Source organism: Amphiprion ocellaris, chromosome 14, assembly GCF_022539595.1.
Source record: "Amphiprion ocellaris isolate individual 3 ecotype Okinawa chromosome 14, ASM2253959v1, whole genome shotgun sequence".
NCBI classification, from domain to species: Eukaryota; Metazoa; Chordata; class Actinopteri; family Pomacentridae; genus Amphiprion; species Amphiprion ocellaris.
The window spans coordinates 29,360,903-29,386,819 of NC_072779.1; the positions used below are offsets into that span (position 1 = coordinate 29,360,903).

General features: G+C 36.7%; 1 protein-coding gene across 1 annotated transcript; it reads right to left on the reverse strand.

Annotated features, from left to right (window-relative positions):
* Window positions 1-921: 921 nt before the first annotated feature.
* Window positions 922-25,582, reverse strand: mpzl1l (myelin protein zero-like 1 like). Its single transcript, XM_023263061.3, has 6 exons — window positions 25,425-25,582; window positions 21,385-21,566; window positions 16,508-16,718; window positions 13,477-13,606; window positions 8,301-8,406; window positions 922-6,827 (listed from the first exon to the last, which is right to left on the reverse strand). Exons 1-6 carry the CDS (start codon window positions 25,495-25,497, stop codon window positions 6,732-6,734), a joined length of 798 nt encoding a protein of 265 aa, XP_023118829.1. The 5' UTR covers window positions 25,498-25,582; the 3' UTR covers window positions 922-6,731.
* Between the last annotated feature and the right edge of the window lie 335 nt (window positions 25,583-25,917).

Below are 25,917 nucleotides of genomic sequence, written 5' to 3' on the forward strand. Positions count from 1 at the left end.
TGGCTCTGCCATGTCGAGATGCCTGCTTGACAGACCTACTCCTGCTGTTTCTGCACAGGCCCCTTGAGGACCAGATAGAGTGTAGGATGGAATAACCATGCCCAGATATAGCTTTGCGGATTCACCTTTAGATAAGTTGGCTGAAATCCCCCGCTTGCTATAGGTCCAGACACATGATGGGAGCACCACAAAGCAGACTAGCATTAAGACGTATAGATTGGAAGTGGAGCCCAACCAACCACTCCTCCTCTCAATGGCAGCCATCTTCTGTGATTGATGATGTTAATTTCAGTGTATCATGTGATTCACTGTTTTCTTCTTCTACCTGCTAAAAAGGTTATGCTAACATGTTGTGGGACACATGTTCCATGCATAATAATTAAATTTTATATCTTTTCCCCAACAATTACAAGCGATATCAATGAAAAAATATTACCAAAAAGAGATTTAAATTTCATTTTAAGTGTTTTAATTTGAGATTCAATTTGGTCATCATTGAGGTGGGACAAGAGAAAATGGCATTTTAGGGAGAACTCCTGATTTATTTGGTATTTTTAAAAATATTTTCAAACATTCTTTTCTCCTAGTTTTTTTTTTTTTTTTTTGATTTGGTCTCAGGACAAGTACATTTACACAACAACTGCATGTTTTAGTATTTTGTACAAGGATTATTTGAAATTTGATTTGTGGGATGTAAAATGTCCTCCAATTCCGGAATGACCCCTAAAATAAACAGGACATAATGCAGAATAGAACAATAAAACTAATTAAATCTAAAAGTAAACTTCACATAAAAGCAAGTCTATAAAAGTAGGTTTTCAGAAGTGATTTAAAAGAATATTCTGACTCTGCAAGCAAGTTTAGTCTTCATTTTGTTGAAAGGAAAGAAAAGAGTACAATAATGAGACACAAACACACTGATAATTGGCCAGGAATAAGTTTTATATAAAATTTGAACAGTGGATACAGAGGCGATATTATGTGTATAAAAAAATACATACAATAAAAGGAAAATAAATGAATCTTATCTTTTTTCTATTTTGAGCAGATGTTCAAGTTAGCTGATGAAATGTAAAAGGCACTAAATGTACAACATTCCAGTTTTAAAGACGTTAAACAGAGGCCAAGGTCATTCAGAGATGAACGAAAAAAATAAAAAATAAAACAAAAAAAAAAATCACAGGGCATTTTGTTGTCTTTGATATGCAAGACATAGTGCAGATTTTACAACATAACATACCAAACAATTCTCAAATAACACACAACTATTTACCATCGAGGAAATGCTGAGCGCCACACTTTAAGACTCGTGAGCGAACCGTGCAGCCTGCATTCACTCAAAAACACCACACGAAGCGCGACGGCTCGGTCGGATCGGAAATCTTTCATAATTTATAGTTTACACCACAATTTCTACAACAGCACTAAACACTGCAACGAGTCACAATCAGGAGCAAAGCGACCAGCAGTTAATGGTTTTTGTCAGTATCTTACATTGTTGGTTTCTTTTTTCATTTTGGTCAATACACTGAAAAAACATGCTGCTAACTAGTAAACGAAGTAAACAACAGAAACTGACAGAAAAGACTTAAAAGATGGAAGACAACACAGCACCCTGCAGCCACAGTCGAGCCAAAATGGATCGAATTATTTTTTTTCAGTCAGAATGCTGTTTCAAATTTTTTTTTAAAAAAAATGTGGGAATAAATAAACTTCTTATGCACACAGAAATTAAGTTGAAACGAAACTCTGCCAAAAAAAACAATCCTATTGACTTTAGTTGTAAATGAAAAGGCAGTTTAGCATTGTGCAGTCATGATTTATTCAAAATTAAATAAAAAGATTTCACTTTCTGTGAGCACACCGTGGCAGTAAAACAAAGAATTAAAGTGATGCACATGGTTCAAATGGTACAACTCTCTTACTTTTCACTTCTAGCTCCACTAACAGCTGAAAATGTCTGTTTAATCCTTTATTTAGCATATATAAACAAAATCACAGTGTATTTAACACATTTTAGTGTAGTTATAAGCAGACATTAATAACATTTTTAAGTACAGCATTTGTCAACAACTGGAACTTCAACAATGACATATTTCTGCATTATGTTTCAATATCTGTTTATACAGCAGCTTTACTCATTCTAGCTGTTGACAAACACATTATTAAACACACAAATTTGCTTACAGTTACATTAAAGCGTGTTAGAAACCATTTATATAGTGTTTAGAAATTCTAACTGGGAAGATTTTACACGTCCAACTCTTCTATTCCAAGAAATGAAAGCATTCCTGTCAGAGATTATTGCTAACGTAGCATGCTAATATGCTAACTGCTAGCGTGTTCTGTTGAGTTACAGCTGTTGCAATGATGTACTAGCAAAATATTACACTCCTATAATGTAATGAAAGCTAACTGTTAGCATTGTTAGCTAGTATATTAACCGTTGCACACTTTGTCAGGACAACATTTTAAAATAACAAAGTATATTTTAAATTATTGCATAACATTTATCAGTAAAGTAAAATGATCTGAAAATATAAGGATATTATTTATTTATGCTCATTTTGTGAATCTAAATAAACTCTTTGTTTCTTAAACTGCTCCTCAACCCAAAGATTTTTTGGTAACATTTGACTGCTCAAGCAAATTATTTTTTTCAGAAAACGGGATGTTGTTTTATCTGTTAATTTCAACATCCTTCACTCCTCATCTGCTAGCAAAAGATCACATCTATATATCACTCTTCTGTCGACTGATGTAAATCAAAAAGCACATTAAAAAACATTATAAAGCACATTTGACTTCGATTTGCGCCAGTTTTTTCCTGTTTTACCGACAGTGCATAAATACAGCTGACTGCTAATGTTTGCACATGATAAGAAAGGGGGGAAAAGGTAACGTTAAGTGTTTCTTTACCGTTTATCATCAGTTATATTTGGAACATATTGCTTTAACGCTAATGATTTGTGAACACATTTTCTGGCCTGATGTGATGATAAAGTTGTATTCTACGTACAGATTTAGTTTTCAGATGTGTGATGAGCTCGACAGTCTTTCAGGTTTGTAAAGTTCATCTAAACCTACTGTTACCAGCAACATGAACATGATCTGTGACATTCACAATGATACAATCAATCCTGTGTGAGAAAAAGAAGCAATACAATGTGCTGTCAGTGGTTTATGTTAAATAAACCGCAACAAAATGTTCTACATCGTGGATGTAAATGAGAAAAAAGGGTGACTTTCTAGCATTATAATAGGAAGTATAACTTATTTTCCATTTATGCTGCCTCTACTGAGACATTTACTTGCAAAACTCCTCCAGATCACATCATCTAGAAGAGCTTTTCAGGATCCAGGCTCAACTTTAAACTGTACAGGCTTAAACCTGGAATGAGCAGATCGCGAATCATTCTGTTTGTTTCCCTTTTGAAGCTATTTATTCTGGTTTATTAACTTCATCTTTTCACAATATTAAGCGATGGATTTTTAATTGAAACTAACTTAAAGCTGCAGAAACATCACATTAATTGTTTTTTTTTGTGTGAACCCAGTTGTTTATAAAAAAGAAAAAAAAAGAGCTTAATTCATTCCATTTTGGGCCGACAGGCTTGACACCGGCTGCAGGCACCGTATACAAGATGTCAGAGTGTCTGGTGACAAATAATTAAGACTAAAGAGAGGAAACATAAAGCATGCCACCATCTGTCCAGACCTCTACAGCAAACTACTTCCCACCTCTGGAAAGTCATCCACAGCCCGACCACACTGGAATGAGTTACAGTAAACAGCACTATATTTTACATGATGAGCAAGAAATATATACAAACACTGATCAGCATGGAAATTTACTGCATTCGGAATCACAAGCTGAAGGTGTTTAGACTGTATGCGACACAAGTATCATTCTCATCGGTAACCGAACCATCAACAGACAAAATTACAACATAAAATTTGGCTTTTAAATGCTTTAAGACAAAAAAAATAATAATTTGGAATGCATTTAAAGCTGAAAAGCAACTGGAAACAAAAATAAAAAAACTGTTGATATTACATATTTGGCCCATTAGTTTGGAAAAAAAGAGCTTTACATGATACATAGCTTTAAAAAAAGGACGGATATTTTCATAATCATGATTGTTATGTTAGTAAATTGCATGCAAACAGTGTATTTATAAGTCGTCTTGTTCAACAAATGACATCTCCCAGATTTTATAAAAAGGAGATATTTCACCTCAATTGAACATTTAGTTTTCAACGCACGTATTTTAAAATGAATTAAAGCTAACAAGAAATAATGAACCGCCACTAAAGGCTTCTCAGATGAAAAAAATCTATATGGGTTGCATTACTTGTGTGTTTATATGCTTTTTTTTTTTTTTTTTTTTTTAAATAAAACCGACATACAATCGGAAACTCAGAGTGATCTGGAATTAATTCAAAACTGAAAGATGCTGTATGTTCCACTGAGGTGAAAATCAACAAGGGAGGCAGTGTCTTTAAAAGGTACCACAACTACATGCCAGAACTTTTACAGAGAACTGAAGCATTCACAGTAATACAACGTCAGACGGCTTCTTCTGCTTAACAGTAGCCGAGGAGTACCAAAGTTATTTTCTGTAGATGTTATTACAACTGCATGCAGAGTTTACCGAAGGCTATGTAAAAATCTAGCTCTACATTAGACGCCTCTACAAAACAAGATCACTATGGAAGTGCCCGACGGTGGAGATGACCTGTGGCTTCAGCAGACTGTTGCACCTGCTATGTGCAAAGTAGTAACAACGTAGAATTGCGATATGAAGCTGAGACGAGGACTCTGAACTCGCGCTGGCATGCGTAACGCTGGACAGACACAGTGTGGATTAATCGCAGCACCAGGAATAACTTAAATTTGACGATCATGTGGATGGTTGGGATGTGCTGTAAGGGGGGAAACACAAACAATAACCCCTGATATCCTGGAAATTTCAAGTTTTGCTTAAAGATTTTGCTCGTGCGGCAAGGCATTCTACTTATTGTTAATTAATTTTCTAAATGTTCCACCAAAACAACTTCCCTATCACTATTTTGAAGGGGCACCATCACTACATCCTGGGCTTAGCGCCGCCTAAGACGGCTGGTTTAAAAGGCATACAAAGTGTTTTTGATCGGAATGATAATTAGATTTGATTAAGTGCAGTCAGGCCATTCTCCACAGCGGTTTAGATAGGTTCAGCTATGCAAGACTAGATTGAAGTTTTTCTGGTTGAACTTAAGGCAAGTCAGATATTGTTTGCAGTTTTAGTTGTTCCAATCCGATTTCTCACAAAACTGTTGTCAGAGATCATTACATACATTTAGTGTGCTGAAATAGTTCCGCTTAAAGGGGTTTTGAAGTGTTGTTTTAACTAAGACTTTGCTGAAAACCAGACTTTTTCACAGCCATTTGTCCATACCCAGTTTGCATTTCAGTTTCATTTTTTCCCCACTCTTCACAGTAAACCAAATCTTTGGGTTGCAGGCAAAACAAGACATTTGTCATCTTGGGCTTTCGGAAACACAGATTTTCACCATTTTCTGCCATCTTACAAAATGAACAATTAATTGAGGAAATAATGGACAGATTAGTCAACAATGTAGATAATTTTCCCTTTTATTAACAGCATTTTTTGGATGCAGACGTCTAGCTTGGATTAAAAAAAAGGTGGAAATTGCTGAAGAAACATAATCTGTTCTGTTCTGATCTGTTTTTGTCGTGAGCAGATACACTGTGAGCACCGGAGCCCAGAAAGGCAGGTAGGGTTAATGCAACGTAAACGATGAATTAAATGACGCTGTGTCTGCCCAGCTTTACTCTTTCCTTAGATGGAGACACAAGGAGCATATAGTTTGTGACTTTTTTTTTACATTTATGATGTGGCTGACATGTACATTTGATGAATAACTACAGTCTGCTGTTTATAACAGAAACATGTAAGTTGAGGTTTTGACGTTGGCAGAATTTCTTTGATACTTATTGACGTTTGTATAGTTTTTGACCAACTGGTCGTACAGCCATGATTATAAAGCACCAAAATACCGCAGAAAGCGATCGATGAATGAGGTGATGAAGAAGGTCGAACAAATGTGATATAATGTGTTTTTTTTTTTTTTTTTTAAATAACTAGTTAGTAGTGGCTTCTTTTTCCATTTCAGTTCAATGCTGCTCTGGATAAAACATCAATTTCTGCATCGATGTCTTAAAAAGCGTTCCCTCGGTTAGGATGTAGCTAGCTTAGGTAGTGATTCTAAGTTAGTGTGCTCTCAGATTTATTAATTTGAGTTGGTGCAACAGCCTGCAGAAGTTTTTTTTTATTCTTCTCGGGGGCACAAAGCTACAAGGAATAAAGTAAAATATTTTTACACTTGGAATGATATCTATGAAAGGCATTCTTATTTTAATTTGATCCCTGTTTTGGAGAACAATTTCAAGGCTGATGTGATGGAGTGATGTGAAACTGGTGTTTCTTAAGTTTTTTTGTCTTCACAACAAAGCACATGGAGACTTTATCATAGCATAGCATCATGCTTTCAGAGGACAAAATTTGGAAAAGAAAAAACAAAAGAAAGAAAGAAAGAGAGAGAGACAAGCGAGAGAAACTGCACCAATTTTTGTCCCTGTTGATATATTCCCACCCTTCCCAAGAGCAGCTGATAGAGAGGTCTCATACTTTACTGTGTTTTATTTTTTTGTCCCCAGTTCCTCTTCAGTTTTTACGAATGTCAGCGTAGACCACTGGCTCCATCTTATGGAACGAGTTTTTGCTGCCTGAGTGATCCAACTGGGCATATATCACCGGGCCCTGGAAGAAAACAACAAAACGAAAAGTAGAAAAGACACGACATGAGTTAAATACACCAAATAAATCACACAATCAACAGGAACTTTGATATATGCAGATGTTTTTGCACCACTACGTAACATTACTCACAGAGGTGGTTCAGGGTTTGTGGATAAACGGATTAATTTAAATTTTTGGTTCATTGTGAAAGTTTCTCGTAGGTTAGATTAGTGATTAGCCACCAGGGTGTAAAGGCAAAAACAAATGCACACAGGTGGTTATTCAAAAATGATGAGCTTAGACAATTAGTCCGCTAACAGAAATTAATGAGACTAAATTTTATGAGAATGTTAGGATTGTGCATATTGTATGTGCATATCTGGGTATTTCATTTTGTCATTCTTAGTAATCTACATTTTGTAAAACCTTTAGTGATAAGTGACTTTGATAAAAAGTGAAGATTTGGTGCTATTCTTTGTCATATTTGACCATAAATTGAATATTTTTCTGAGGGCTGAATTGCTTGTTGGATAACAAGAACTTTAACTTGGGCTCTAGGAAATGATTTTGACACTGACTGAAACAAACTGATTAATTATTCAAAAAACAACATTATAAGATAAGATTTTGGTGAAGTGAGACATAAATTGAATATAAATATTTTAATACTACTATAGGCAACAGAAAAAACTGTATTATAATACTGCAGATTAAAATGTTCATCCATATCAGAACAAAAGTATTACACTATTTGTATTTTTGTTAAAAATTCCAATAGCTAACTACGAGAAACGTCACTGGTGGCTCTGACACATTAGACATTCACAACGCTTTTACTGAAATCAAACTGCTGTGGTAGTAAATTCCTCAGTCACTCCTTCTTGGACGTTAATTTTATTTTAGTTTTTATACTTTTATTGGTTCTTATTTAGTCATAAATAAGGGGTGGGGGGTGGGGAGGTAGGTGTGGATGGGGCGAGCTGAGCCGAATATTAGGATCGGCTCATATCGTAACGTCTGATTGGGGGGGTCAGACGAATTGACGAAACGAATACGGATCGCGTGGAAATCCAAAGGTTCGGATACCACCGTCACGATCGAATATTCGGGTCCAGCCCCAATATATTCACAGGGAAATAAGAACTGTTGACTTTTTGTCACCTGAGACAGTCATTTTTGTGCTGTTTGTTGCCTTGGTGCTATTCTAAGCAGATTGACTGTGACTTTATAGACAGATATTTATTTACAGATTTACAGATATCAACGCTGTCTTGAGCACTTTGCACTGCTGCATTTGATACGTTCTCTACCAATAAACTTCAGTGTTTTTAAACTTATAGTAAGATTGTAATGACTAACTTGAACCAAATACTGGAACTGCAGCTACAGAGGTATTTTCATGCGTGTTTGGATAAACAACACGGCCGCATAAATGCGACCCTCTCCAAGAGAAATGGTGGCAGCCGGTAGATTTCTTTGTCCCCCAGCTCCTACCTGTAGTGGACCCGAGGGACTGGTACACCTGGAGCCCTCCAAGCTGGACTCCACCTTCTTTCGTGGCTGCGGAGCATGAGAGCTCACGCTTTCCAAGGACGTACATCTAGTTTAGGGTTACGATTTGCCATGGTGTAGAGCAATCATTGGTGCACAGTCAAATTGAGACAAACACAAATAATGGGACACAAGACAAAAATAAAACAATGAGAGATGAGCACATGAAACACTGCAGCTGAGAGCAGACTAGAGGTGCACTGATGGGATTTAGACGATACTGGACTGGTGGTCAGTAAGCTTCCAAGGACTCATAATGAAATTTAATAACGCAGGTTTGATGGGTAATGTGATAACAGACTCCTTAGCACAATATACTGTAGTATGTATAGATTTTACAGGTGAAATATCACTGTGTTTTAAGAGTAAATCTACAGTTTATCATAATCTGAGTTTGATTATTTTTATCTTATTTATTCACACTGGACTAGATTTTCCATTTATTTTCACTCCTGCTGCTCTTGTTTGTTTTATGTAATACAGTGCTACAATCTTTTGAGTGTGTTTGCTGGTTTTATATCTTACTTTTTTGTTATTTTCATACATGTAATTGTGTTTTGTGCCCAAAAAACAACAAAAACACTACATATTTTCTTGTCTAAGCTTCTCATCTGTTGAGATTTGCAGTTTTTCTTTCTCAGGTGTGTTGGCAAATTTAAATAATTTTGGGTTTTAAGCAATATCACCGTGTCAACTTGGGGTTTCGAAAACTGTACAGGCATTTCATCATCTAACTGGCAATATAAATTCAACAGGGCAACAAATACAAGCAGCCACATGATTGCATCAGTAAATAGAACTAATGGCCCAAGCTTTTAAAATAAATACAATATAAAAGGTGTAATCAAGTGTCTTTCGATTACTGTTAATCTGAATTAGTTGTGTTGGTCTGTCAGTGTCGACAGGTTCGTCATAAGAAACTACATAGCTTTTTTTTTAATAGACTATTGTCTGTTTAATCTGTTGGACTTGCGCTTATTTCAACTGGAGACACTTTTGTAAAGGTTTGGGCAAAATACATAGAATGACTGTTAATTAGAGATTAAATAATTAGTCAACTAACAGAAACTTGACAGTAGAAACTGTAATGGGCATTTCTCACAATTGTTTTGTAGATTAAACGATGAATTAAAAGTGAACAGAACTCAGCAACACTTAGTTGGTTAATAAATTAACTGAGTGAATGAAAAATAACTCGAGACAATCAAGTCATAATTAAATTTCAAAAATCTAAAGTCCCAAACATTTAATGATTCTTGCTTCTCCAATGTGAAGACTTCCTGCTTTACAAAAGAGTAAACTAAATAGATTTTGGCTTTGTCCTATAATTCAGACAAAAAAAAAAGTCTCTTTAAAGACATCACTGTGGGCTCTGGGAAGTTAAAACACTGTTTTGGTCTTTTGTATGATGTTTAAAACAACAAACTGAATAATAGAGAATATAATCTACTGGTTTGTACTTGGATCTGTCCACCTATTCAATTATTCAGTCCATTGTCTGTTGTAGAATTTAATAATCAAACAGGTTATCAGTGCATCTCTAGTAAAGACACTGTATAACAGTATGTACAGGTGGGAGAGGCGTTTTACCTCAGAAACTCAACATGAATGCTACATGTTCAATAAATGAGCTGTCAGCTTTCTGTCCTTTCATTTCTAGGTGACTGAAAACTGTCAACAAAAAGCCTCTAAACATTTTGTCGTTTCATCAAAAAAGAAAGCTGGTGATGGAGGTGTGTTAGCGATATGGAAAAAGATGAGCAAGGTGGTTAGTTCTGGATGTTAGTGGCAAAACATGATGGAAAAAGACTGTTTATGTCCTTAAGTAACCTGATAACTGTGAGAAACCTGGTTACAGCAGAAATCTGACAAAGGGTTGATTAATTTATTCAGAAATCAAGTATATGTGCAGTTTTGTTATGTATTTAAGGATGTTGCACTCTGTTATAACAGTCAACATTAAGAGCGTTTCTTTATTGCTCATCATGTTACCAAGAAACTTCATTTTGCACATGCATGAAAACTATGTGCAAAGAAAATCAGTTACCTGGCAAAAAAAATATGATGAAAACAACATGAGGAAACCAGGGTTGGCTAATCATCCATCTCAACTTCTATAACCAGGTTCCTTATTTACAGTTGACAGGTAAGAAATCAACTTACAGGAGAAAACTGACTGTAATCAGTTTGTTTGATTTAATGTTAGTGCACTGAAGACAAGACAACATGTTGACTGGCTGACAAAGAGTTCATCAGCGACGTTAACAGACACAGAAGTCGTGAAATTAGTTATGTTAACACACTGTAATGGAGGAAAGTGATTGGCACCAGTGCAAATAGCAACCCCAAAGACTGCTCGTACTTCAGCTCACCCATCAGATAGCCAAGCACAATGTTTTCTTACTCAGAACTGAGTTTAGCTGCTTCTTCAGCATCTATGACATCTCTCATTTATGTGGTTTTCTCACTGAGTTGAACAGACTAAGCTCATGAGAGTGTTGCTGAAGTATGCGAGGTAGACATGGTAAAACTACCTCAAGCGTACAAAGTCTAGTTTTTGACAAATATGTTAATAATTAGTGACATCAGATCATCCAAACACCCAAAAGCACATGTTTTATTCAGGAGAGAGAGTGAACCCGGCTCCCATGCAGAAAGAGTTAAGAGTCAGAATCATTAAAACTTTATTATTGATTGCAAAGTTGTGGACATTTGTCTTGGAAGTGGCACACACATATACACGAGGAATGAAAACATGCATGTCACCAACATTATGCACATAGTGTTAAAGGAAAAATATACACATCTGTATTTACACAGAGTTAAGAACAGTTTGTGAAGTGTTAGTGTTTTGATCTGATGAGTAAATCTCTTGAGGAGTACAAAGTCACAAAGAATCAGGAAACCTGCTCAGTCACGTGAAACTTACCTTGAATTTCAACAACATTAAATATCATTTGTATAGCAAATTCAATATGCACCAGGTACACTACCATTCAAAAAGTTTGGGGTCGCCCAGGTAATTTCATGTTTTCCATGAAAACCCACACTTACACTCATGTACTAACATAACTGCACAAGAGTTTTCTAATCATCAATCATCCTTTCAACACCATTAGCTAACACAATGTAGCATTAGAACACAGGAGTGATGGTTGCTGGAAATGTTCCTCTGTACCTCTATGGAGATATTCCATTAAAAATCAGCCGTTTCCAGCTACAATAGTCATTTACCACATTAACAATGTCTAGACTGTATTTCTGATTAGTTTAATGTTACCTTCATTGAAAAAACTGCTTTTCTTACAAAAATAAGGAAATTTCTAAGCAACTCCAAACTTTTAAACCGTAGATGTTGCTCACTTGATTGTAATGGCGGCATTATTGTTGTGCAGTTATATTTATTACAAAAACAGATTAATAGCCCAAAAAGCACCAAGACTAATCAATTTTGATTGGCTAAGAGCTTTGATTGAGTATCGTAACCTCTGCTGTGGTGTCACCTACTTGTTGGAATAGAAAACAGCATTTACTGCTTGTTAGACCCAATAGTGTTTGATATTTTCAACCATAGACTAATGTCGCACATATTGCTGGGAATAAACAAGTGGTACAGTCTATTTATCCCAACTGATAGCTACAAATAAATATCATCCTTTTGGTAACAAACACTGTTTCAGTTCATTCTGACAATTTTTCATTTAAAATCACTTGGCACTTGCTGTATGGCAGGGTCAAAAATAACTGTTAAATAGCTAAATATAAGCCAAATATAATATTACAATCAAACAGCTGCCAGTAAAACTGGCATAAACACAGATGTAAGCATTCATGTAACACCTCCATTGATTTAACATGTATAAGCACTATGCCAACATTTTACAAAATAGCTTTTAACATAATAAATGTAGGACTTTAAGACCTTCTTTAATACTACATAGAATGTGATTTAAAGCCTTGCCTTTCACAATTATTATACAGCTGCCTGATCGGAATTATTTGAGCTGACTGTGATCATTTTGTATTACTGTTTCTATCACCAGTATAAAAAAGCTGGGTGGAATTAAGAGAAATGTTATATTTTAAAAAACGTTTGTTCCCCTTCTTCTGCAGCGGTTTAGAGGACCCAACTGTTTATGTCGGGGCAAGTAACTTTTAATATTTATAGTTTATATTTATTAATAGTTGCAAAGCCAAACATCACATCATCATGGGCACATTACAGTCTTAAGCCAAATGAAACAGGAGAGCCCAGTAACTTGCAGGAGGAGGTATGCAACAGTGCAAGCAAAAAGATGGCAGTCAAAGGTGCTAACAACATTAATGTAAAACTAAAATAGATTGTTAAATTTTAATTATTTGTACATCAAGTAATCATGAACTAAAAGTTGCACTGCTTCAAGCAGTGAATAGCAATAATTAATGACAAAATAGCTACTTACAGCAACCTGTGCTTCGATAAACAGGTGAAAATAGATAGTTAAACCAATTAGAGATTGCTAATTTAGATAAAGTTTTAACTAAAGCCTACATTTTTATTTTCAGAGAAACTGAGCTCACATACTGCTGTAACTAACAGTGACCTGAAAACGCCACAAAAAGGATGTGCGTACTGTCAAAACAATTCCACTTTTATATATTTATAACATCTGCCAACAGGCTGCAAGTTCAAAAAGATTTAATGCTACCTTCTATGGAAAGCAGGATAAAAATATCCAAGACTTTTCACATATGCCAGATTTTAGTACTTTCAATGGCAAATTTGTGAAGTACTTCTCAAGGAATGCAGACTGTGTAGATACTGTATACATACAAATATGAAAACATAAAGGCCATGTAAAAAACAGTGTTTGTATCTTCTCCTAATTGTGTTTATTGTATTGTCCTTCATTAAGAAACATATCTGCTTACAGGTAGATTTTCAGGGATCATACAGGGGAACAATGTTACATAAATGTGTATACCATGTTTATAAGTGCTTAATATGGGCATTAAAGTAAAGTCTTACCAACACTCTTACTGCTTTAATACAATGTGGTGTTTTGGAAACTAGGTCTTGTGTGGCCCTACTGTACTTGTCTTAATGATAGCAATCAGAGACAGTGGAAAATTCACCTACCCTTCATAATCATGGCGGTTGTGCAGCACCCTCATGGCAATGCAGGCAGCTACAGCGATGACGACGAGCAGAAGTAAAGCACCGCAGACTATTCCGACTATAAGGGCAGTGTTGCTCTGAGGAAGAGACTCTGGACAAACACAATAAGGAGAAACAATCAGGGTTGGCGGATATTTCCAAAAATAACAGCAGTTCTATGCGCTAAATTCTCGGCTTTTATGCATTCATTATAACTTTCCTCACCCCACACGCATGGTATCCCATTTCAGCTAAAGAAGCAGCTTTGAAGTTTCACCCAGAAACACAAAATCGCAGATGTCTTTAAATATTTGTGAATCTTAGTAATAATCACCCAAAACATTTCATATAAAGATTTTTGGTATTTATGGAATTATTTTTTAGCTTTGTTTAGCACTTTGTAAATGTTACTCATCCCACATACATGGCATTTATCAGTAAAAAAAAAAGTTAATAAGTTTGACCCAGAAACCCAAAATACAAGAAAAATTACACAGGAGTCTTTAAATATTTGTGAATCTTTTGTGATAATCACCCAAAATATTACAAATAAAGATTCTGGTGTTTAAATATCAATTTTTATGTTTGTTTATTACTTTTTAAACTTTCCTCATCCCATGTGCATGGCATTCTTTTTCAGCAAAAGAAAGTTAAGTTTGACCCAAAATCTCAAAAGACAAGAAAAAAATACACAGATGCCTAGAAATCTTTGGTTATAATCACTCAAACTAAGATGGATAAAGATTGTGAAAAGCAAAGTTTCACTATTTATACCCATAAACACAACAGAATATGAGAGTAAAATAACATGTCAAGAGATTACATGTATGTCTGTATAAAAATGTCTTTCAAAACATCTACTTGGCAACACAAGACACTGTGTGGGAGGCTACTGTCGCTCGTGTAGTCACAGTTATAAACACTGTTCTAAACTTTTAGCACAACTTCAAGTCCCCACTGCTAAAAGTAAAATCCAGAGCAGAGCTGGGAGTGTCGCTGATACCCAGCAATCCCGCTGTAACAACAGCTCTGTGAGTTTGGAAATAATCCTAAGGAAACTCTTTGTGAGAGCAAAAAAAAAGAAAGAATAAAAGTTCTAGTCAAACATATTTGACTCGAGCAAACAAGTTCTATTTCGGCTCTGCATTGCTCCCTAGATACAAAAGCTAGATACAGAACAAACTCCCGCCTGGGAGGCGGCACAACCACATTAAAGCCAATAGACAACAAGTCATCACATGCACATGTGGGCTTCATGTAACCGACAACAAATAACAAGAATGCACCTGTATGATTTAGGAGTTGGAACAGTTTTTACACTGGATCCTTCCTTCAAGAATATTTGATGATATTTAACTAAAGACTGTGCAAATTCGCATTATTACAGTATTTCTAATATAGCACAGATCTATCCATTCAGACATCAGTAGAAACAAAAGCAAAAAACCCCAAACTCTCCAATAAAGTTATTACTGTGACCTTGAAGTAACCCTTGCAGATGCTCTGATCAAGCTTCCTGATTCCGATTAATCCTTTAATATTCCAATCCCATATATTTATATTCATTTATTTGCAGATTCTATAAGTATCTGACACAGTGAAATACCGACAGGTGGAGCTTTTTACACACTCACAGCCACTTGATCTAAACAGTGAAGGTCCTGATCCTAGAGATGATAACTGACAACATAGTAGTGGTTCATGCTTTTGGCTTTATGACTGAGGATACATTAAACGAAAATCTGTTCGACATGGTTTTGTGGGACTATCGTAAATCTTAATTCTACCTACTTACCTGTTCTGTCTACCTACCTGAGCATTTCTTTCACATATAACACAAATAAAGAAAGATTTCTTGGACATTTTTTAATCCACACAAAAAAAAACACTACTTTAATCTACAACATCTGTTTTCTTTGGTCACTAGGGGGCAGCCAAAACACCAGATTGAAGGCAGGTTCATGATTTACGAGAAATAATCGGTGTTTCTTAGCACCGTTTTTGGCCTCTACCAATGTCTGAGGAAAATGTCTCTTCAGTTGCTAAATGCTCTACTGTACTCACCAGTTACTTGCTTAGTGTTTGTCTGCTGTTTGGTGCTGAGCAGGTAGTGAAAAGTGGAAAAGAGCTGCCTGCTGCAATTAAAACGCCACTATGAGAGAAGTGAGAGTGAACCAAAACAGTTCGGTGAGCAGACAGCTAAACAATGAGCTAAAAGTCACTATAAAGCTCTGCAAAGCTGAGACTAGCTGCAGGGGTGGGTGATAATTCTCTCACTGTCACTGTCTTCAGTTTATTTTAGGTACTTTTGAGGCTTAACCAAAGAAACTTAAGCTTTTCCAAATCTGTTAAAATAGAAAGACTGCTGACAAAAGTGAAGCATATAATGTAGAGTCCACAAATATGCAGCTGAACTGTTTGACAAGCTGCATATACGTAACCAATTTATTGCCCAACCCTGAACTTAACAAACTGTTACTTACTTGTCACCTGCCTATGCGTCTGTGGTTTAGAGAAGACTACAGTAAGATTTAAAAATGATTTAGAGGTAATCCTGTTTGTCTTACAGGTAGGTTGAAAGCATTGTACAGCAGTGTGTTAAGATAAACTGTGCAGCCGTCTCGGTTTAAATTAATTATAGGTGTGTCCAAAATGGCACCCATGCACAGTCGATTATATTCAATCAAAGTGTAAACCCCAAAGCTAAAAGCCATATTGAAGAGAAATGTCTTCTCGTGGAAACATGACAGATTGAGCACAATGAGGCACACTGCAGGCTCATACCACTCTACACTGCGTTTTCTCAGCATGTGTGCATGTAGAGCGTCGGTGAGTGGGTGAACATAACCAACAAGGTCTGGCCAAGGCGCAGTCCTGCTCCTACTGCATGTATGGCATCTTAATATTCCTCCACCTCAGGCTCAAGCTGGTTCTCATTGTTGAAAAATGCAGATTATCAGTATTTGTTTGAGTTCACTGCATCAATGTGTATAGGAATCTGACAAAAATTCACCTTTCAGGACAACCCTGAGCTCCGTTCGAGCCTGCGTTCCCTGTACGTCTGGTGGGTTCTTGACGTCACAGAAGAAGGTGCCGTTGTCGCTGAATTGAGTCGGGCTCAGCTGTATTGAGACGTCCCTCTTGTTGATATCTCCGACAAACTGCACTCTGTCTTTGAACTCGACTGGTCCCGGGAATCCTTTCCCGTTGGAAAAGTAGTAAATCTATAAAGAGAAGAAAAATTAGATCAAACCGTCTCCTGGAAATCCAGCTGGAGTGGAAATAAAGTAAAATCCACACATTTAAGTTAGCACAGTTGTCTACCACCTAAGAGTATTATATTCTGCAGCAACAGTAAGAGTAAAGTGAAAACGCCGCTGCAGCTGACACAATTTAAGCAATATAGAGGAAGATTAATGTTCTAATTTCCTTGATTCTTTTACAGTTGATTTGGATGCAGACAAATCATTTATTATACACATTATTTTAATGCATTATAATATCATAATTGGTTAATTTGTTGTATTAGAGGGATGCAACATTCAGTGTGTCAAAAGATTATCCAACTGACAAAACCTTTCAAATATATTAGGATAATCGACAAATTTTTTTTGTCACAGTATTTAAAGCGGAAATGGAAAACTAATTCCCTGCTTTGAGCTTATCAAAATTTTTTATGGTCAGATAGATAGATAGACAAACAGATAAATAGATACTTTATTAATCCCAAGGGAAATTCAAATATTCAGCAGCTTACATACAACAACAAAAAAACAAGAAGACAAAACAGGCAGGTTAGTAACCTCATTACCATTAATAATTAAACAGTAAATTAACAGTAAATTGAATATCTTTACATTTTGGACACAATGAAGCAACCCCTGTGTCCTTAACACTTCTGGATATGAAAAATAAGAATTATGTTCTCACAACTATACAATCAATGAATGGAGAAAATTATCATAAAACTAATTGCTACAAAAACAGTTGTCTGTTGCAGCCATATTTACTACATTATTAAATGTATATATAATGTCCGACTCACTGACCAAATTACAGCGTCTCATTTTGAGTCAGAATGATGGCTTTTATTCACAACGGACATTATGATGTGTCATAACTGGAAAAGCATCAGGCGTTACTATTCGCACAAACAACAGCTCAGCTCTACTGTAGTAGTGTCTCTGCAAGTCATGACAGGGTGCCAGTAAACCAGCAAGCACAATACCAGAACTGTGAACCTGAAGCTTCCCAATGGAATTCAGCCATTTTTTATTTTATTATTTACACATGTCTGTTACTGCTGTGACGTCAAAATGCCGTCTGTGAAAAAAGACTTATAGCTGCAGGAAACAAAAAGCTGCTGCAGCTGTTTTTCTGCACTGGTAGTATTGTTCTAAAGTTCTCTCATTCTCAAAACTCAAAAACAGGCTGACATCTATCATAATTAAACAACAAGGAAGTTCAAAAACATGTCTGACTTTTCATTTTGTTGCAACACGCTGCTGTAAAATGCAGGTGGCAGCTTGTCATTTATAGTAGGTGCTGACAGGTTAAATTGATCGCAGGTGTTAAGATTATATCAGCAGCTAATTAATGTTAAATCAACACCAGCCGCACGTAAACTTTAGTCTGCTGATTACTGAGCTCCATCCAAGCCACTGATTTAATCCTCCCTAAGACTGACAGTAAAAAGACACATCAACCCTGTAACATCACGACACAACAGTGAGCGACCGGTGTTTTTGTAGTTCAACACAGCGCAATCTCTGTATCTTTAATGATCAGCTAATCTTCAAATACAGTTAAATACACAGTCACAGTTAACTCATGGTGGACAAAATCTGTCTTTGGAGCTCTTGAACTTCACGGTGGCGAGTAAAGATGTCTTTATTTAGAGGCCTTCCTTTTTTTTAATCCAGTGTAAAAGTCACAACACGTTCAAGCTGTTATTGCAGTGCGTCACAATGATCCGCATCAGTCAACAATTATCATTTCACCTCGTGTTGCTCAACTCTTCTTCAGGTTGGAGCTATAGGGTGTGAAAAAAATCTGAATGAATGATAATGTTGGTGAATTTAAGAGCTTCCACTATAAACTCTGGTCTTTCTGGCTTTATGTCAAAGCTGAATCTTTGAGTCGTAGTTATTTATACCTAGGGCTGCCCCGAATACCGATTCTGGAGCTTCGAAGCTTCAGAGAGCGGGTTTGTGCATAGAAAATGACAGGGGCGGCTGTTTTCATGCACGCCGTTCAGCAGCAGTACATTGTGGCCTTTAGTTTTCTCTGTAAACACTGAAACACAGAGCTGACGTTTTGAAATGCACACACCCCCTTTTCCTATTTGTGGAGGGAGAAAAACGATGGTTTAGTTTGAAATGATGGGGCTGGAATGTCAGACAGAAAGACGTTTTAAGAATTAACCGGTTTATTGTGGAACACACTGTAGGTGCTCGCTGCATGTATCTGTTCTGGCATGACCGCTCTTCAAATTAAAGACCCTTTGGCTATGTCATTATATTTGCGGAACATCACAGCAGACAGATGGGCCCTCGCCCAACCTGACTGGTCTGTAAACAAAAAGGAGTATGTATTGTAGATGGGACATAATCCACTGCCGTCCCTGCCCGAAAAACTAGAGCTGGCCCGAATAGCAGTTTCTGGACTCCAGATATTCAGCCCGGATTAATGACGAATATCCGAATATTTGGTTCGCTCTCTAACGTCCGAGACGAAACAAATACCGATCGTGCGACACCGCCCGACGGGGAGGGGGGAGCTGACTATTCGGATCGCAAAATAAATATTTGGATATCACTGTCACGACCGAATATTCGGATATTCGAGTCCAGCCCTACTAAAAACCTTCGGCTGACTTTCCATTCAGGGATAAATTCAAATTTGATTGAAAGCTCAGTTTAACACAAACCCTTTAGGAAAACCTCCTGAATCCCATGATCTGTCAGCAAGTTTGTAATATACTTATTCAAAAACACTGAGATTACAGCATTTTACAGAGCTAGAAACTGTAAAAAACAGAAATAATTGTCAGATTTTCAAATACTCATCGGTCACATGTGGTTCTGTCTGAAAACTTCATCAAAATTGCTCTGTTCTACTAGCTTCATTTTTCAAAATTACCAAAAATAAACCATATTGATCTTTTCAAAAGTTACTAAAACTATACATAAGTGATCAAAATTAGGGTTATTTCTTTTCTGTCAAGGAAATCATCAGTTAATTGTTTCACCTTTAATCAATAGCTCTCTGGTCCAGTCTTGCGGTGCCTTTTAAGTATAAAAAAACAAAAACGAAGGTAAGATCTGTCCACACCAGTTAATAATTCATATCTCTGAATTATTAATGTTTGCTCCCTTTCACATGACTTAATTCATTACCTCTAATAAATATCATTAAGCCATTGTAGCAGTAAGAAAGTGGGACAGCACTATGAAATTAGTCAATTATTTCCTACAAATTACTTATGATGACTTTGTTAAAATTGTTTTTATAAAAAAAAAAATACCAAAATGACACAATTTTACAGAGTAAGAAATTGTAAAAAACAGAAATAACTGTCAGATTTTCAACTGCTCATCTCTCACGTGTGGTTCTGTCTGAAAACTTAACTGAATCCAAGCTTAAAATTGTGATATTTCATCAAAATTGCTATATTCTACAAGCCTCACTTTTACATTTGCCAAAAAATAAACCGTTTGTACCAGGTTCTGTAAAAAACTAAAAAAATCTACAACTTTGGTGCAACCTTGAAGTCATGAGTGACTCAGCTGTGACAAACAGTGACGTGACAAAAACTCAGGGACTTTTCAGCTGAACTGTGCTAAACTGCAGACTGTGTTTACACCAAGCAGTCAGGGGAGGTATGGAAACAATTTTAAAATTTAAGTAGCGTAATTTCTGGACCATCTTGAGTCACTGTTTTTCCCTGTATGAGACCCTTTGGGCACTTGGAAAAATCTTATATGGGTTAATTCACTTTTTAAAAATACATAATCAATCAAAGAAATATCATTTTTGTTTTGGTGTTTTAAAAAATTTATATATTATAAACTATATGATGCACATAAGATATTTTTGAGTTCTTTCTACTTCTAGCCATGGTTGTGCTGTTTCTATAAAATTGCAGGATTTTATAATGCAGTGAAAAAAGAGCCTGCAGTAAGTAAAAATACAACAGAAGCTAAAAAAACCCCACTAAGAAGCAGCTATGGGGTTCAGAGGGTAAACCCACGAAAGTGTCTCAGATGAGTATAAGCTAATACAATCAGAGTAATATGTACAATAAACTATGCTCACTGAAACAGACGTAAGACAGTTTTAGCACCTGACAGTAAATCTTAACTGCTTGAGAATTACATCAATGATAATCACGAGCTTGATGAATCATTTCGCCAGAAACAAATCAATTTTCTTGCTACAAGTGGGCGAATCAAACATAAACACTGTATGGAAATCCTGTAGCTGAAGCCAAGGGCTTTGTGTCGTCAGTCTGCTACAGAATAAGAAATAAACATGAATACTGAAACACATCATGAGAGAAAAATTACACTTCTCAAGTGAGCCAGAGGCACACAAAGGAAAACAAACAAATAAACAGCAATACAGAAACACAAGGTGGAAGCAGGAGTGAGAATAAAAACAATATACAAACTGTACCAAACGTAAAGCATAAATAAAAGCTTGGCTCTGTATCTAAGGTGGAAACATGAAACCTGCTGCACACTGAAGCAAAATCATCACAATAAGCATTTACCAAGAGGAACAGCTGAAGCCTTTCTTCTTGTGTCAGGGCAGATAAAACAATCGCAGGAAAACATCCTGAAACTGTGGGAAATCTTCCTTGAGCGGATACAAGCAGCGAGCACTTACCACGTACGGAGCTTTGGAGAACTGATTGTCGGGCTGACTCGACTGAAAGTACCAGGTTACTGAGGTGACGCTGCTGACCACTTCGCTGGACTTGAAGGTGCATCGGAGGACACCTGTGGTGCCGTTCTGTACGATCACTTCAGGATCGGCGTGGATGTCGATCGCCGATGTAGGTAATGTGACTGTTCAGAAATGAGGAATATAAAGTTCCTGGTGTTAGTTCAAAGAAACAACAAGGAGCACCTTGTTAACAGAAGGTAATAAACATATTAGTGGGTGTTAAGACTATAGAGAAACCTGCATTAAAAGGGGGGAACCACGAAATGTAACAAGAGTCCAGTTTAAGAGATTTCTACATTAAATGGCCTGTAAGACACTAAAACACAACAAGCGGTTTGTAACAGAAATCTCAACTGATACCTGAAGTAAGAAAATCTAATTAAAAATCAATACCAATGCTGATAACTACATCTTCAGCAGAGACAGAGCCTGTTTCGTAGTATGTTTTGTGGCTTCTTTTTGAATGGACACTGCTTTCTGAAACACCATCTAACGTTACTGCTTATTTAATATTTATGTTTTTATTGGCATTTAATATTGACCACTTCCCATTAGCCCCTGACATCTGCAGGATGATCGTCACGGTTCGAGAGACAGACATGGCTGTAAAAACAGAGATAACTGAACTCTGTAGGAATTTTTAGATTGCACAAAGTGCGCACTAAAAAGCTGAAAAGTGACTTGCACAAGCTGCTGCACTTACACAGTTGCAGCAGTAGCCTTCTCTCCATTTAAATTTTGAGATTTTCACTTTCTGAGATTCAGCGCTGTAGTGGTTTCCCATTTGTTGTAGAGTATTGACAATAAAGCCCAAGTACAAAATAATGAGAGAAATGCTGAATCAAAGAGTTACAGAAGCAAGAGGAGGATTGACTGTAACATCATGACTTTCTATCAGTCCTCGCAGACAAGATTTACAACTCTGGAAAGCTATCAAGGCAGCAAGTATTTCATCTTTTATCACAGCAATCACAAACTAGACGGCAAAAATCTGGAATTAGGATTATATTATAATCTATGGTACCTTTCCAGATAACACTGCAGAAACCTTGAGCCTGGTTGAACTTTGGTCTCATGAGGGATATTTGAATGTGGACTCAGGGCTGCAACTGCCAACTGTTTCCATCAATCTGCTAATTATTTTTCACAGTTCTTCAATCTAATTGGACATCTTCAAATGCCTGGTTTGATTCAACACCCAAAGACAGATGTTTACACCACTTAAGACTATAATCCTATTTCTAAGGCAAAATAGATGGCAAACTTACATATTAGGTTAAAAATTACTTTAATAATAAACCTATGATCAAAACATTACAGAGGTGGCTGCTAACAGTGATTTTAGTCATGTTTTAATCTGTAGACTTTGTTTGATTAATTAACTGTTTAGTCTGTGAAATGTCAAACAAATGAGAGGAAATTGCAGTCACAATTTCCCAGAGCCCAAAGTGACATATTTGAATGTCCACAACTTAAATATGTTCATTTTAAAATGATTATCTACAAAACAAGCAGTAAATACTCTCATTTGAATAGCTGGAACCAGAAATCATTAGCTGTTTTTTTCACAGATTTTATTTGAAAAGTGGCTAAAACTAATAATCTATCTAATGATCAGTTAATTATTTAATCAACAGCTCTCTAGTCCAATCTTGTGGTGCCTTAAGGTTAGAAAAAACCCACAAAGGTAAGCTCTGTCCACACTAGTTAATAATTCATATCTCTGAATTATTAACGTTTGCTTCCTTTCACTTGACTTAATTCGTTGCCTCTAATAAATATCATTAAGCCATTGTAGCAGTAAGAAAGTGTGACAGCACCATGAAATTAGTCAACTATTTCCCACAAATTAAATTACTTATGATGACTGTTAGCGTGAAGAAGTGTTGTGCAAAACAAACAATGGAGGTCAGAGCACGGACAGTTTAAACTTCCTGATTGGGTTTAACACAGCTACTGTTTTACTTTGGACTATGAGACATGGATATATTATATACATTTTGGCTGATAAACACAACCTTGCGCCATTTATAAAATCCCTCAAACAGTTTTAAAGTGATGCAGGGACTGAGAGGACATAACAGTATAATTTCTCATATGGACATTCTAATTCTCTAAAATGACACCTGATAGGTTTTACACAATCTTTAGCAATTAATTAATATTGTATTTTTAACCACTACGTAGCAGAGTCACTGCTTTAGATCGGATAATATTGTTCAGGTGCATGGCAGATTGCTAACTTCAATAATTTGGGTTGATAAATGCTGAGTCCTGCCTGCACAGCTTCATGATTAATAACTGGTCCTGGCAGCTCTGAGTGGTGAATGTTTGACAGTACACTCACCTTTGTGTCAGAGTTCTGTACGAATTTAAACATCCTTAAATATCAGGTCACGTCCTTTCCAAACAAGAGACACGTGATTTTCACATCTTCCTCTACTATCAGCGGATCTAAAAGGCTGGATGTATATGAAACCGCAGCACAGACAGGCCCTGTGTTCTGCAGCAAGTAGATGTAAGTCTCTCTAATGAACAGAGAGAGATTTAGACTCCGGGGAATACTGTGCATCAAAAACAAAAGAAATTCTTACAGCAGTATCTAGTCAGACATCAGTTGAAGACAATTTCACAATATATATAAACTGAAGGAAGTTTCCCTGTCAGATGATATCAGTCTGAGATTCAAAGCAGAACACCAGTAGTCTACTTCTCCAAACTTCATGATATTGCTGTGCATTTATTTAAAAGGCAAAATTGTGTAGTCACTGAAACCATGTGGTTTGCTGGTTTCCAGATCCAATTACCAAATAAGCCCTTTTTTGCTTGAAGCTGTCCAGAATCAAATAAGAACTCAATTATCTACTGGTGGATCAGCTGCATTAGATAATGAAAAATCCATGCACATGCTTCCTAAAATGACAGTTCATTCCTTGTCTACAGAAGCAAAACATAGCCATAACATGTAAAAGACGACTTCTTGTTCTTGTTTGGGTTTGTGCTGTTTAATAGCAATTAGCAGTAACATGTACTGTAAAAACACGAAGCCATTATTGTGTTTAATACCCAAAAAAATGAAGTATTTAAAGCTAAACTCGAAACAAAATCATTTGTCTGCAGTTTTGACGCTACCTCTATCATTAAGTGAATTATTGTACGCGATGGTAAGTTCACTATCTGGGTCAGGAAAAGGTTAGGCGACTAGGAAATGAGATGTTATCTTAGGTTTCGGATGCTAAGCTAGTCAGGACGGCCAATTACCTACAGAGCTGATGTGTTGGCACAGTGTGTTAATAAAACACAGCAACAAAAAATACGATATATTGTGATTTAAAATACTGCAGGTGAGGTTAACGTGGTTTGCTAGTTAGCTTAGTAAAGCACTACCCCCATGATGACACGTAAAGACACGCCTAACAAAACAGTGATTCAAAAATCTGCGACTTTAATGTGGCTTTGTTTATAGCCCCGGCTACGTGTGTAATAGCACCCATTCGGGAATATTATCTGTATTAAGAGACGATATTCTTCAAATCGGCGTACATTAAACACACCAAGTGAGTCTTATTTCGGCTAAATATCAACGCAAACCAACTGGCTAGCCTCCCTACTTCCACAGCTGGTCCCACCGTCACCTTCCACAGGACGACACTACCAGGGGCGGTAGCCACCATTCTGTACCAGTCCCCATTCAGATTTTAGACAATTTAACTCTATAAATGATCTGTCGGTGTGCGTACACGGAGGCTCCGGCTAACATTGTTCACACAAGCGGCTACCAGTGTGTTGCTGCCCACAGCTAAGCAGGCGAACAAAGGCATATTAATTAGCAACACCGTGAACAGAGGTTAGGGGTGTAACGTACAAGAGATGTGAAGTAACATCGCTAGCTAGCTAACCTGATATCCCACCTAAAATAATGAGCCCAAATTCAACATTTCCAAATTCAAATTTAACACACGTCGGGCTTCAGCACTCACCGAATACAACACATAGCGTAAATCCAGTCAGTAAAACACGCTTGCAGACGGTATTCGACCATTTAGGCTCCATTATGTTGTTGTAAACAGGAGTAGTTCCTCTGCTTTTTTTCCACCCTCTATCGTCCAAACCGTTTCTTTTTCGTGGGAAGTCTCTATCTGCGGGTCCACAGTTCTGGGTGCAGCTGCTGCCCCCAACAGGCCCACCGGGTAACTACAGGCACCTCCCACCAGCAGTGCCACAACACATAGCAAAAAATTTTACAATTCCAAAAATAATTCCACTTCATGTTAAAAGGTAAATTTGTCCACTGAGGTAAATTATAAACATCCCCAGTTTAGTTCGATGGTTTGTTTAGTTGAGGTACTCCACATCTAGGGGACTCTTATGGACTCATTTTTATGTCATAATTTTCATTTTCATTAGATTTTCTTGATGCAGGTCCCAGTTTATTTCAGAATTAGTTTTGTAGTAGTTGTTGCTGTAGTTCAG

Coding starts and splice junctions, on each gene's coding strand:
- mpzl1l (XM_023263061.3), bottom strand. CDS start 25,497: ATGGAGCCTAAATGGTCGAATACCGTCTGCAAGCGTGTTTTACTGACT. Junction 8,407..13,476: donor AACCGCCATGATTATGAAGG/GTAGGTGAATTT, acceptor ACCCTAAACTAG/ATGTACGTCCTTGGAAAGCG. Junction 6,828..8,300: donor GTCCCTCGGGTCCACTACAG/GTAGGAGCTGGG, acceptor GTTTTCTTCCAG/GGCCCGGTGATATATGCCCA.